Source organism: Hyalella azteca, unplaced genomic scaffold (assembly GCF_000764305.2).
Source record: "Hyalella azteca isolate HAZT.00-mixed unplaced genomic scaffold, Hazt_2.0.2 contig2691, whole genome shotgun sequence".
NCBI lineage: Eukaryota > Metazoa > Arthropoda > Malacostraca > Amphipoda > Hyalellidae > Hyalella > Hyalella azteca.
In genome coordinates, this window is record NW_025932956.1 from 18,594 (window position 1) to 33,468 (window position 14,875).

At 40.4% G+C, this 14,875-nt stretch overlaps 1 protein-coding gene across 1 annotated transcript in view; it reads right to left on the reverse strand.

Annotated features, from left to right (window-relative positions):
* Positions 1-7,245, reverse strand: part of LOC108682097 (beta-1,4-N-acetylgalactosaminyltransferase bre-4-like) — a 12,805-nt gene extending 5,560 nt beyond the window's left edge. Inside the window, exons 1-4 of the mRNA XM_018171209.2 lie at positions 7,219-7,245; positions 6,710-7,010; positions 6,383-6,521; positions 99-202 (exon numbers count right to left, since the gene is read on the reverse strand). Coding sequence (XP_018026698.2) covers positions 99-202; positions 6,383-6,521; positions 6,710-7,010; positions 7,219-7,245 — 571 coding nt within the window. The remainder of the gene's footprint in view (positions 1-98; positions 203-6,382; positions 6,522-6,709; positions 7,011-7,218) is intronic.
* Positions 7,246-14,875: the final 7,630 nt, after the last annotated feature.

Here is a 14,875-nt window from a genome sequence, read left to right on the forward strand (position 1 = left end):
TAGCTCACCTGCACCTGCGATGTGTGTCATGGTAGGAGGGAAGAATAGCTCACCTGCACCTGCGATGTGTGTCATGGTAGGAGGAAAGAATAGCTCACCTGCACCTGCGATGTGTGTCATGGTAGGAGGCAGCTGCAGGTGCAGAGCAGAAGTGGCTACGATGTGACTTTCTTGCCGAGTCCCTTTCCTTTTTTCTTCCATCCTGGGATTCAGTTCTATAATCATAACCAGTTCCTTTTATATTAGGGAAAGAAATATGAATCAAATCAACTTAAGCTTGGCTTAGCTGTCATGCACAATCAAAGAATGCTTATGTTGGAGAAATAAGCACATAATCAAATGAGTCATGCCACCTTAAGCTCGTCTGCCAGAACTTGAGGTTGCCTGCAACTCCCTGAAGAACTCGCCTGCTTCTTTATATACTCGTAGGTAGGTAGACTGTGTGACGTTGCTGTTGCGGTCGCAGTTGAACGCTTCAATAATATCGGGGCGTTTTACGGAGATACTTTGTACGTTTATGCAAAAAGAATCGGTCCTGAAAATGATAAATTAGAGAACAATTTATTTGATTCATTGTTTCTGTAAGCTTATGCCATTAATTCATCACCCCCGGTATCACTTTGAATACTAGGGATGACCGTAGCCAATACATACGCGGGTTGGAAAAAATAAGGGAAGAGCTTAATATTTTGAGATCATGATATTATAATATATAATATATTGCGGTTTCAGCGTTTATTAGGCCGTAGGCCTGTCGCCAATTCTTAGCATCGCAGAACATTCGCAGCTTGTTGCAGTCTCGGACTCACAACTCATTGCTCCAACACAGTCAAAGTTTTCGTTCCAATTAAAGTCGCTCCAGTGAGCAATGCATGGAGTCGGATTAGAGGTGAATCAGGAGCAGATCGGCCACGTACGGTGTTGAGCTTCTATTTAGTAGCCTCTTTCGGAATTAAATTGCCCGGTGGGCCGAATCTGCGTGATATGACTAAAAAGAGCATAAAATAGAGAGAGGCTAAACAGGGTAAATTCGAAAACCATGACCATGTCCCGCTCTATAAATGGCGTCGATGAATGTACACGCGTACGTTTGCAATGTCATCGAGGTAACGAGAAGAGAGTCGACTCTAACTTGACATTTAGCATGGTGAATGTAGCCTGTGACGAACAAACCCATGCCCAAACCTACTGCTCAAGACGCCTATTTTTAGCATGACACTTCTGCCTATTATACCCACTTCTCAGCACATAAGTCAAATCATCGAATGTAGATAATAAATTGGTGCAGATACTCAATCAAATTTAAAAATCTGTAACTAATTCTACTCCATGAATATGATGAATACCGCAGAATAACGCAAAGCAATTCTTCTTTGCTCAATCTATTGACTACAGCAAATTTTTGCATAGTTTCCTAGAGTTCGCTTAATACATCGTAAAAAGTAACACCAGAATTAATGTTGCGGGAGCTTTTAACTGAAAAATATAATCAATCCGATGAGTGTAAGAATCAAAGGTAACTTGCATAACGTGCGCTCACATGTGGGCACCGCATGTGCGCAAATACGCAAACCATAACCTACTCGATAATATTTATTTCACATGCAATAAAACTCCAGCTGCAACTGGAAAGGTTCAAATGCTTCTTTGATTCAGAACGTGTTCAAACGGGATCCCATTTGTTAGCATTGTTAGCAACTTATTTGACTTCATATTACTATCATATATTCTACCATAATTTTGGTTGTGAATCTAGGAATTTAGAGTGCAGTTGGAAATTTGTAAGCTTGAAACGAATTTTATTTTAGAGCTCAGCACTTCTAATGCAAAAATAACTTTTGTTGACTGTTGTGAAGTGTGATCGGGTAGCTGCTTGATAGCAAGTTACTGAAATCAAGCTACTGCAGTAACTTGACTTTGTTAAGATAACACGCACTTTTCTATTGTATTGTCTTCCTTAAACGATGACGTATTTGACTGAAAAAATTCTATTGTGAAGGAAAACTTGTTAGTTCTTCCTTCGAGTATTTTTCAAGATGTAGTTAAATGATGTGACCTTCACCGTCACTTATTTGAAAACACAGCAATTATACGATGCAATTTGCGGCATTCGACAATAATAAAAGATTTCAGCTTGAGAAATATGCTTTGCATCAGTTGTTATTTGACCGGCTTATGCACGTTTGTCTGGGACGCCTGTCAAAGACCATCACTACCGTGCTTCGAATGGACTATCATGATCCCTTCCCTGAAGAACGTAGCCTACAACACTTCTTGACTGCAACATTATCAGCCGCACGCTACCAGACTGATCACATCCATTGAATGAGACCAATCATCCCACAGGCAAATAGCCTGATGTCGTATGGCCCAGCATCGTCCGCCAATAGGTGAAAAAATTTTACACCACCCTGACGGAGCACGCCGGAGCCGTCCGTATCTGTCCCGTGTGTCGAATCAGCCCACGGTCGAACGGACACGCATCGTACGACGATAAATTTTGAAACAGAACTATGCTATCTGAAACTTAACCCCAAATACTCTGAGCTAAAAGTTACGTAAGTTAGCGAAGCTGCGGAAGTCGCTCGTCGATTGGCGATAGATTTTAGAACAGAACTATGCTCTCTGAAAGCTAACCCCAAATGTTGTGAGCTAAAAGTGACGGTCTGGTGGTGCACGGCAGGGTGCAGGGGGTCGTCTGCCGTAGACCACCACTGCCCTGGATGTAATGGACCAACATGATTCCTGCCTTCCGGAACGTAGCCTTCAACACTTCAAGCCGTCCGTATCTAGGCCGTGGGTCGAACCAGCCCTCGGTCGAACGGCCGCTTGTCGAAGGACGATAAATTTTGGTACAGAACCATGCTATCTGAAACCTAACCTCAGATGCGGTGAACGTAAAATTACGTAATTTAACGATGCCTGGAAGTCATAATCGATCTGCGGCCTGGTGGTGCACGGCAGGTGGTGGTCAAGGCCGGAAGAGCACAAAGCCGAGTGGTGCACGGCTGATTGGTGTAGGTCCGGAGAGATCCAAGGCGTTCGATTCAGGGCTTATTGGTGCACAAAATTGGTGGTGCACGGCTGCGCTCCCGGATGCAGGCAGTTACACTGTAGACCCATGTAGGCTGGTTGGTCGCAGTCCGTTGTCCGCAATTTACAGTTCGAGCTAAAGTCAGGGTATGAAGTGATGATTCGATGCAAAGTTCAGTGGTAGACAACCAATACTCTCTGGGCTATTCGCTTTAGAATATGGTGACACAAAGCTCCTAATATCTAAAGCAAGATGATGTCACGGGCTGGTTACCGACGGATGGATAAATCCGCGGCTGATTGGTGGTCATCCGGTAATATGCTAGGCGTTCCTTTCAAGGCTGATTGGTGCACAAATTTTGTGGTGCACGGCTGCGTACCCCTTTCCTCTGGTCTTAAAACCAAGCGAATAGTACTAAGCTGCATATATATAGCGCACAGAGATTCAAATGCCCCTTCCCTTTCTCCTAGTGTACAGTGGTAAGGGAGGGGGCATTTTTTAACGCACTTTTTAGATTCGGTCGTGTCCGTCCCGAAAGTATCAGGTGCCAAATACGTGCGCCCCACAGGTACGCAGCCGTGCACCACCAAATTTGTGCACCAATCAGCCCTGAAAGAAACGCCTAGAATATTTCCAGATGACCACCAATCAGCCGTGGATTAAGCCATCCGTCGGTAACCAGCCCGTGACATCATCTTGCTTTAATCCCTTTCGTGACGGCAATGTGTTCTACAACTTTTTATTCGCGTTTTTCTACAGAATCATCATGAACTTGGACCGAATATTGCATCTCCGTAAAAAATAATTAAATATATGTTAATGGTAAAAATTATATATTTGGGACTAGAAAATCCCGGTAGTATATGGTTCCAACTGAGGTGACATAATTTGCGACATCACTGATTTTGATAAAAAAAATATTTTCGTAATATTTTTTGTTAGTAGTTGAATAATATTACAAACTTCCTTTGGCAAACGCGTGTAATAGCTTATAAAATAACATATCCCAAAATACCTTTATTAATATTCCTTTAGATTGGACATATGTAGGCGCAGGAGTGTTTCTAATATGTCCCTGTAGTTAGCTATGCCTTAAATTTAGCGCTACATGCAAGTTTTAGAGTAAATCGTTGGGTGGGACGTCACAGTCCCGTCAGTCAATTACTTTTGAGTTGACATGTTCACGAAAGGGATATATAAGGAGCTTTACGCCACCATATTCTGAAGCGAATATCCCAGAGAGTAATGGTTGTCTACCACTGAACGTTGCATCGAATCATCACTTCATACCCTGACTTTAGCTCGAACTGTAACTTGCGGACATCGGACTGCGACCAACCAGCCCAGGTCTACAGTGGAACTGCCTGCATCCTGCCGTGCACCAACAGACCGTCACTTTTAGCTCACAACATTCGGGGTTAGGTTTCAGAAAGCATAGTTCTGTTCCAAAATCTATCGTCCTTTGACGAGCGACTTTCACAGCTTCGCTAAATTACGTAACTTTTAGCTCACAGCATCTGAGGTTAGGTTCCAGATAGCATAGTTCTGTTCCAAAATTTGTCGTCGTACGACGCGTGGCCGTCGACCGTAGGCTGATTCGACACACGGGACTGATACGGACGGCTCCGGTGCGCTCCGTCCGGGTAGTATAAAATTTTTTCTCGTATTGGCAGACGACGCCGGGCCATACGACGTAAGGCTATTTTACTGTGGGCTGATTGATCTCTAATTCAATGGATGTGATCTGTCTGGTGGCGTGCGGCTGATAATGTTACAGTCAAAAAGTGTTATAGGCTACGTTCTCCGTGGAAGGGATCATGATAGTCCATTCGAAGCACGGCAGTGGTGGTCTCCGACAGGCGTTCCCGCCCCACGAGCGCCCAAAACTCGCTCGGTCTATGACCGTATTCTATTCAGAAGCTTATTTCGCTTGTACAAACATAGCGTAAGCGGACATATAGAGCCGCTAATTTACGCACTGGACGAGCTAAAGGCTTTTTCAATTCAGAAGCTAACCAACCCCAAAATTTTGATAGGGAATTCTGTTGTGCTTAACCGCCCGGCCTCCTCGCCGATTCTGACCAGAAACTGTCGGACAGAGCTGGGATCGAACCCGCACCTCTATGCTCCACTCCCGGTAATTTTAACTGTAACCTCTGGGCAGATGGTTTAAACTTTAACATGATGAATGATATTCGGACAACAACTTAAACTTGAAGTATTTTAATGTTTTTAACGTATTATGGTTTACATTGATGATAATCGATATTTTATGTTGCAACATATGTTTTCAGGAAAGGTTATGACTATAACCTTATAAAAATGGCAAACCTCTATGAATTTCAAAGGGTCCAAATTGTTGATGCCCACATGATAGGTGCTAGTGTGACAGAAACTGTCAGAAAGCCTGACGTTTCAAGCGGTACTGTCTCAAAACTAATGGTTACTTTTGAAAGAGGAGGAAAAAAGTCCGCAGCAAAGCACATGTCTGGCCAAAATTCGAAGTTGTCTGAGAAAGACCGACCTACTCTAAATCAAATTGTAAATGAAAATCGAAAGGCCGCGACTCTTAAGATTACAGCAGACTTCAGTGAACATCTACAGAAGCCAGTTTCCATACAATCTGTGCGTCTCGAGTCTCCCTAATGTTTGTCTTAGTTTCTTTATTCGACGGCAATAATTTTTTTGAACGCACGTGCTTGATTATAAAGTATAGTTTATACCTGAGGCGAAAAAAACTTCATGCCTTCGATATTCACTTGACAATGCTTCTGAAAGTACCTGCCCCGAGTTAATTTATGTAGCTACTAAAATCTTTAATGCAGGTTTTGTTGTAAAACAGACTAGTTATTACTAACAATTTTTATATGATCTTATAACAATTTCTTGAATAAAACGTTTGTAAGACTTGAATGTTCGGATATATAATGTTTTCATGGGATATCTTATTGTAATATTCCGTCGTTTGAACTAAAATTATTTGTTATCATGTAGAGTGAATGCTAGGTTTTGAAATTGCTCAAGTACAAACTTAAGGTATTAGCTGGTTGTATATCGGCTGTGCCTGGGCTTGATAAAAATTATTTTGCGTTTTTCAAACCAAATTTATACTTAAATGTTGCAAATAGAATTTCAATTTGTGGTGCAATCTTCCTTCCAATTTTCCCACAATTTTCCACAAAGAACGAAATTTTTAGATCCAGGTAATATAATACTATAATACAATACAATAAGTTCTGGTATGCAATAATTTCAGCTTCTATGTATAATATACTGACACGATAAGTATCCTGAATACGCGCCCCAACAGCCCCTATATACAATATCCTGACTTCTGCCCTCTATAACCTGTATGGGATGATGATGGCCACCTTCTGCCGTGCCTGGCACTCCTCCGGCCGCCATTGGCCCCCAGGCAGCAGCTCGGGGTGCCGCCGCTCTAGCTCCGCAAGGTCTGCTGAAGAAGTGTCCACGGCGACTGGTCCTCCTGTAATGCAGTTCACGACCTTAACAGTATTATTGTGTGCTGCACTCCCTTGCAATTAATTGATTGATCAGAAGGCATATTTGTCCATATAAAGCAAAATAATAATTTTGTCAAAAGATCGCTCAGTGAAAGAGTCGTGAAAGAAAAACGTTAAGATTGTAGAGAATTTACAACAGCCCAGCACTCACCAAGGTTTGGAGGCACAGTTGGACAAGGCAGCAGTTCACCGCTCACTGAACTCAAGTTCGGCTCTTCACCTGTCACGTTGTCCAACTTGTTATCGCTTTTTTTAACTAAGTCTCCCTCGGTTATGAGACTTTCAATATTGTTGACGCTGTGATTATTTTTGATGGCATTTATGCCAGTCATTTGAGTGTATATGGTGCGATCGCCGTTGTTCTTGACTCCCTCGAGTCTCGCTGACACGTCACCGTGAGTCTCGCTTGATGGCCGGGGAGAAATCTCGCTGTTGCGATGCCAGTTTCGTTCCTTAAATATAACAATAATGTCACGAAATACTTATTCTTAACTGAGTAATACAATTAAAAAAATTCAAACCAACTCGTAACATGAACAGTGTAACCCATTTTGTTAACACTCTCTTCCTCCGAAAGCATGCATTCATAATTCACGATTATTTATGCATGGTCCCTAATTATGAACAGTAAGAAAATGAGACTTGTATATGAAGCCGCACCTTAGTCAGGGACTGTTCGCTGGTCATGACAGACGCAGTGTAGGAAGGTTCTATGGAATATGAGGGAGCTGTAGCGGCGTAGAACAGTGCGCAGGCCAACATCAGCAGCAGCAGCAGCACATTTCTTGAACAATTCACATGAACACCACCAAGACAATGTCTGAAAATTATAAAATTATACCAATTCTGAGATGTGGGAAGGAGAAGCTTGCAGCCTTTCAATATTTGCAAAATACTTTCATGCGTTGCTTGCGTGGTATTGTGTGGGAAAAATGTGATCGCCCTTCTAGACACTTGTTGGAAATAGAAAAATATTCCAATTAGCATGACAGTAAATCGAAACAACTTAATAATATCAGTTCAAGCAAGAACATCTATACAAATCCATGAAGCGAATAAATTTCGTTGTAGGGGACTGAAATAATGTTAAAGTTTTCTTACAAGGTATGCTCTAAATTTTTTACAGCCACATTTATTAGGTTTTGTAGAATTGTTGAAGATAATTTTGAATAACGGTTTTAAATAAAAATTAAATAATTTTTTAAATGAAGTCCGGATACTTCTGATAACCGACCCTCGTTAATGTAGTCATCACCATCCCATTTCATGAAAGACTTACACAAACTTCCGAATAAAATTGTCAATCTTTATCCAAAATTGAATCCCGAAAAGGATGAAGGAATGACACGATGTAACAAACTAAAGAATAATTCATCATTCACAGGAGTGGACAATGACAGCTTTAACCATTCACTACTTGATTGAGAGCAGCAGTTATTAATGCACGCTCTCACATTCTCGAATCATAGCATCAGAATAGCGCATGATATAAAAAGGTATGCCAAAGCATTCATTTTCTGCAATGGCCTAATGGTACAACCGAGTTTATTGGTGCTTATTGTTATTGATGTTAGGCAAATGACCTGCAGAGCCTGCATGACCAGGAACAGCAAGAGGCAGAGCAGCGACTGCAGCCTGCAGAGCCGCCCTGAACAGCTTCTGATGGCAACCGTTCTCGGAAAGGCAAGTCTGAAACGCAACAGATGTCAATCGAATATGTCTCAGAAACAGTAATAAACTAAGAGAAATTAAGAACAATAATTGAAGTATCGGATATGAATTTCATGCGAAAAAACCCTGAAATATATATATCTTAACGACATATTTTTCCTGATGAATCAATGTTATTACAAAAACAGTGAAAATAACACTTGACCACATGTAAGCTTGGCCTTCAATGTGGCAAGCTTGAGAGCAGTGCTGGGCCTATACTTGAAAAAAAGTTAAGAGATCGTAAGTTCATCAGCCAATCATTGACGGCCTTTCGAGCAGAATCAACCAATCATAGAGAAGCAAATAGAGCGTAAGTACTTACGTTCAATTAACGTGTCTCATGGTAGGAGGGAAGAATAGCTCACCTGCACCTGCGATGTGTGTCATGGTAGGAGGGAAGAGTAGCTCACCTGCACCTGCGATGTGTGTCTTGGTAGGAGGCAGCTGCAGGTGCAGAGAAGTGGTTGTGAGGCGACTTTCTATCCGAGCCCCTTTCCATTTTTCTTCCATCTTGGGATTCAGTTCTATAATCATAACCAGTTTCTTTTATATTAAAGAAAGAAATATGAATCAAACCAACTTAACTTTGGCTTAGTTGTTAACAATCAAAGAATGCTTATGTTGGAGAAATAAGCACATAATGAAATGATTCATGCCACTTTAGCTCATATGCCAGAACTTGTGGTTGCCTGCAACTCCCTGAAGAACTCACCTGCTTCTGAATGTACTCGATCGTAAGTAGACTCTGTGTGGCGTTGTTGTTGTAGTGGCAGTAGTGCGCTTTAATAATATTGGGACGTTTTACGGAAATACTTTGTACTTTTATGCCAAAAGAAAAAGGTCTTGAATATTAAAAATTAGAGAACAATTTATTTGATTCGATGTTTCGGTAAGTTTATGCCACTGATTCAACACTCTCGGTAATTGAATACTAGGGCTTTAAATACTAGGGATGACCGTAGCCAATACATACACGGGCTGGAAAAAATAAAGGAAGCGACTAGCAGGATAAGATCATGATATTTGAACATGTTATAAACAATATAAACTTGAGATTTTTTATTTTTTTAACGTATTATGGTTTATCATTGATGTTAATCGACATTTTATGCTTCAACAGATATTTTCAGAAAATTGAATGGCTTTAACCTTATAAAAATGGCGAACCTTTTGAATTTCAAAGAGGATAAATTGCTGATGCTCGTATAATAGGAGCTAATTCGACAGAAACTGCCGCAATGTTTGACGTTCCAAGAGGTAGTGTCTCAAAAGTAATTATTACTATTGGAAAAAAGCGGAAAAAATTCATCAGCAAAGCACATGCCTGGCTTGAAGTCAAATTTGTCTGAGAGAGGCGGCCAGTCTCTAAATCAAATTGTAAATGCAAATCGAAAGACCACGACTCTTAAAATTACAACAGGCCTCAGTGAACATCTACAGAAGCCATGCAGTTTTCATACAAACTACGCCTGGAGTCTCTCCAAAGCCAAAGCTTTTTCATTCGGCGACAATAGTTTTTGCGAATGCACGTGTCCTAGAGTAGTTAGTGAATACAAACCCTCATGTGTTTACCAGCAGACCTAGTTAGCTATGAGTTCACTGTGTAACTGAGAGCTCGCCTCAGACGCTGAGTTGACAGCTTATACAGCACATGTGTCACGAGGACAAGAACCCCAGTGAACGGTGGTACGAAGTCTATAACGGGCCTGGGAACCTTGGTAAACCCTCAGAATTAAGCTAATAAGCGCGCTGCCATGTAACTCGCATTAGAGTTACTTTGACGTAAAGGCCCGTTTCCGCTATGAGACTTTCCAATGACGCCTGAAAAACTGGCTTTTTCAGTCCGGACTGAGGCAGTCCCGACCATCGAGACTGGCGCGACGGGGAGTCAAGCCCTGTTCAATCTTTGGCTAGACTTGCGTGACGGGCTACTCACGTCCCCACGGGCAAGGGTCAGTGTCGCTGTGACTGCCGTTCCAGTAGGTTGTGCGTTGGGCTGACGCTCCAATAGACGCACCATTGCCTGCCCCTTTGCTTTTTGTTTGACCATGTCACACGACGGAGAGTGCCGAGTGGAGCAGAGCAGAGATGCTACTGAAATGCTTATCGATTTATATAGAGAGGCACCTTGCCTATGGCAAGTAAAAAGTTCTGTCTACAAAGATAGAGTCTTGAGAATTCAAGAATTAGAAAAAATAAGTAAGGAGATGGATAAATTAGATCCATCCACGAACATAGGTGAAAACAATACTTCCTAACTTCTTATTAACAGATTTTATCAGTTTATCAACATGGATTCACTCGTCCGTCAATTAAAAAATCTTAATTATCTTATTTTACTTACAGTGTATGTATACTCAGTAAATAGTAAATAAACACAATAACTAATAATAGTGGTAGCATTTGTGAAACATGCTATGATACCTATCTAAATTTCTAGACCAAAAACCAGACATGGTTAAACATGGTAACGTATTTACTACATTTAAATTTCTCGACACATTAAAGATATAATAAAATAATGATGTTTCTTAATCCCTTGGTGAATGCATGTTATTACACGGATAAACTATGTTAATGAGAAGTTTGAAACCATTCTTACGGTTCATAACTGCCATTAGGTAAATAGATCTTTGTTTCCTCCTGCGCATAGTGACAACAGCTAGTAAAGCATGAGCGGCAGCATAATCTATCTCCAAAGGCCAGCGAGTGCGGTAGCCCGGTAGCCCAGACGGTCAGTCTCGGTCCCAGCACACGCGCGTAGTGGAAACGCGCACGCCAGTTTTGATGTCCAGCCATGTGGCTTATTGATCTCAATCCTTCAGAATCAGTCCCGTATAGTGGAAACGGGCCTTAACGGCCGACGTCGTATAGCTCTACCTGTATCGTATCTCTCATGTATAACCACCCCGTAAAAGACATTTTCTCCAGTCATGTGGTGCCAACCAAATATCTCACGAACATTTGTCGAACTTTGAACAGTGGCGCCTGAACGATGTGATAATAGCCGTGTTTTCTTAAAAGTGAAACTCGTCTGCTTGACTTTAATTGTGAAACTTTACATACATGGTGAAGTGAAAAACTTTTACAGTTTTTGTGATTAAGGCAATACTGCCTGCCGTATAGTGCTTTTCGTGTGGCCAAGCCTTCCAACGGAATGTTTCTGTGATGTTTAACACAAACGCTGATCAACGGATAATCCAAGACGACCATCATCTCCTAATTACACGATTTCAGCAACCGAAAACTGTGAGAAGATTCAAGTTTTGACTGGCGCGTTTTAGTATTTTACCTACAACGTCAAGACTGTCTTTTTGAGCCTACGACTGACGCAGAAACCAATTTGAAGCGTTCATGCATTATTTTTTTGCGCTCTTTAGAATCCGATACGACCTCAGAGAGCTGTGACAGGCGATACTACGGTGGCGACGCAGCAACTGAGTCGCGATCGGCGCTCTTTGCTTCGCAAGCCGAAAGCTTCGATGAAGAGACGGGCGACTACGAGCGACTAAGGCCGGCACCAGCTGAGGGCGACTACGAGCGTTCCTACAACAAGTCAGCTGGGTCGTGTCAGACCGCATACGGTGGCAGCAACTGCCGATGGCAGATGGCAAAGAAATCAACAAGAATAAACTTACTGATTAAGTCAATTCAACTTCAGATGGATCAGCTAGAGAAAAGTATTGAGAAAGCCAGTATGTAAATCAACGGAAGTCAAATACAGCGATTGAAAAAATCCTCGAGCCACAGATAACGGCATCTAGAGTTGATCTACGTGCAAGGTTTGGATGGCTAGCAAATTTTAAGCAACGCATTGATTCCTAAGTAGAGTGTAATTCTACCATTTTGTGAGTTGACCGCAGTAGCTGTTTAAGTGTTTATCGTATTGATTGTGGTGGATGTAGCAGAGTATTCGCGGCATTCTGTAATATTTTACCTGATCTTGTCATGATATAGTAACTCTTTTGTGAACTAACTTAAACGAATCTCCTTATTAAAACAAATCGAATCTTAAAACAAGCAAAGTAAACAAATCGAATCTCTTAAACGAATCTCAGTCGAATCTTCACAGTGTGCTGTGAACTAAACTAGTTTCAAGACTCTGATAAAATCCGAATCCTTCTTCTGTATCACTGTGTTATTCTAATGTATAGGTAACACTAAATAATCAATTTCTGACAATGTTTATGCAACGATTTCAGGTACAACTGTGCAATGTCGATTTATTGTCTGTTGAGATTTTGGATGCAGAACTTATAGCGATTCTTCTCTATTCATTTTCAACCACTTTATCAATGAAGATAATGTCTATCACCTACCCAATTTCATTAACTGTCAGAGTAATGGAGTGATAAATTGAGATATCCTATTGATTTTAAAAGTGATATTTAATCTTTAGAAGCCGATTAAACTGTAACGATTGCCTATTGTAAATCACGAGTGGATCCTGCAGTCAGAGCCTGATAGATCATGTGCAGTTCAGATTAAGAGTACAACACCCGAGAATGCTTGCGTAGTATAAAAATTGTGACAAGTTTGATTATTATTTTAATATTCTCACCGAGCAGATGAGAAATATTTCGCATTTTTCATTCTCCACAACGATGCGAATAACTTGCATTGAGTTNGCAAAAATACAATTATGAGCATTGCAATACGAAGAAGGTTGATCTTTTGGTTTAATACATATTTTATTGGAAAGAGTCGTCAGCCAACATTAATGTGTTAAGTTATCTTTAACTTTTCGAACGTTTAACCATGTCGTGCGAGATTGTACTATTCAGACAATTCTTATTGCTAATAATTAATGTCGATTAATGACCTCAAAAATCGCTTAAAGAATTCGAACGCAATTCACTGAAAATTTTATTCACACAGAATTCAATGACGATGCAAGCAATGTGTGCTGAGTTTGAGCAACGTGCATTCGAAAATCGCTTTGTAAGCATAATTATCCCGCGATTAGCGATGGGATTTAACAAGATCTTTCACGAGACGAGCGATATAATTAATGAGTACAGAGCAAAAATGCAGTTCATGCTGTCCATTCTTGATGAGACTTGCAATACAAGATATTGAATATTGAGATATTATCAAGACAGACGTAATTATTTTACCACAAGTCATTGAAATCATTTAAGTGTGCCGAACCGAAGTTAAAATTTGAGAACTTTACTATTAAAGTTAATAATTGTTCATCTACATGTATCTATATTTTGCAGATTATTTGAACAATGTTTGAATATTTATGAGATGTTGTTTGTTCAAATACTGCATTGCATATGACCTAAGCGCTGCGAATGACATTTGGTTTGATATAATTACTGTGTTTACCTTCTCAAATGTATTATTTCAAGTGTTTGAAATTAATATGTTGATGTCATTAGTTACATGAACGCAGAATGTTTTTTAAACGTTTTTTTACTGCATTAGACCGTAAATGATTTCATAGCGAATCATGCAACGTTTACACGCCAAACGATGATTGATGTTTTGCACTCTATGATTTGAGTTGCATTTCATTTTGATTATGATGATTAACTCGCTTTAAAATTATCAACAACTAAGCATTCTGATTAGGTTAGCATTAGCTAATTAATCATTCAAGTTGAAATTTCCGTTATTTTGCTACAATTTGCATTAGCAATGTAATGAAATTAGCGAAACACACCGATGCTACTATTGAATTTCTTGTTTGACAATTATGATGCATTCATATCATTATAATTTGATTATGAAGAAGAACATGCAGAATTTTTGAAAAAGCAATTTCTTATCTTTATTTTATTTGCGATATAATTAAAGCTCACTGATAATTAATGTGCATGACATATACATTCAAACTTTATGTATTTAATTGCAGTTACTCGGTGTGAGTCAATAGATCAATCCTAATGTTTTCCTGATTTTGATTAATATGACGGTGTTATGTTATGACGGAGTAGATAATCCCGCTCTGGGGAGGCTCTGGCACTGCACGCTGCAGTTACGCGTTACAGTTTGTTAACAACGATTTAAAATCTTTTTTCCTTTTCTCGTTGATATCACTTATACATCTCTCATGCAATGACAGGATATATTGACCTTGCTTGTTAACATTCACAGCGAATTGACTCTAGCAACGTTATTTAGACAGTAATAATTTCAATTATCACGTAAATGTACTCATCAAGTTACTTACCCCTATGAGCTCCCGCTCTGCAAACGTCGACGGCAACTCCGAGTCTAACCGTTGAGGGAAGAGGTTCTTTGTGCTGAGCTCCCGTGACAGTAGTCGGCTCCGAGAATCGATCGCAGATCATTCGAATCGTCTGGGCCCATACTTTAAAAAAAAGTTAAGAGATCGTAAGTTCATCAGCCAATCATTGACGGCCTTTCAAGCAAAATCCCGCCAATCATAGGCAACAAAATAGAGCGTAAGTACTTACGTTCACTTAGCGAATTTTGAAAGTATGGCCTGTAGTCCACACCTGTATCGGCTTGACCACGCGCCAACACTTTACCAACACTTTACCTCTATGAACTACTCAACTATAATATAGAACAAATGACTCGCCATCATCTAACAAATCGAGTCACAGCTTGTTCTTGAACTTGGCAGATA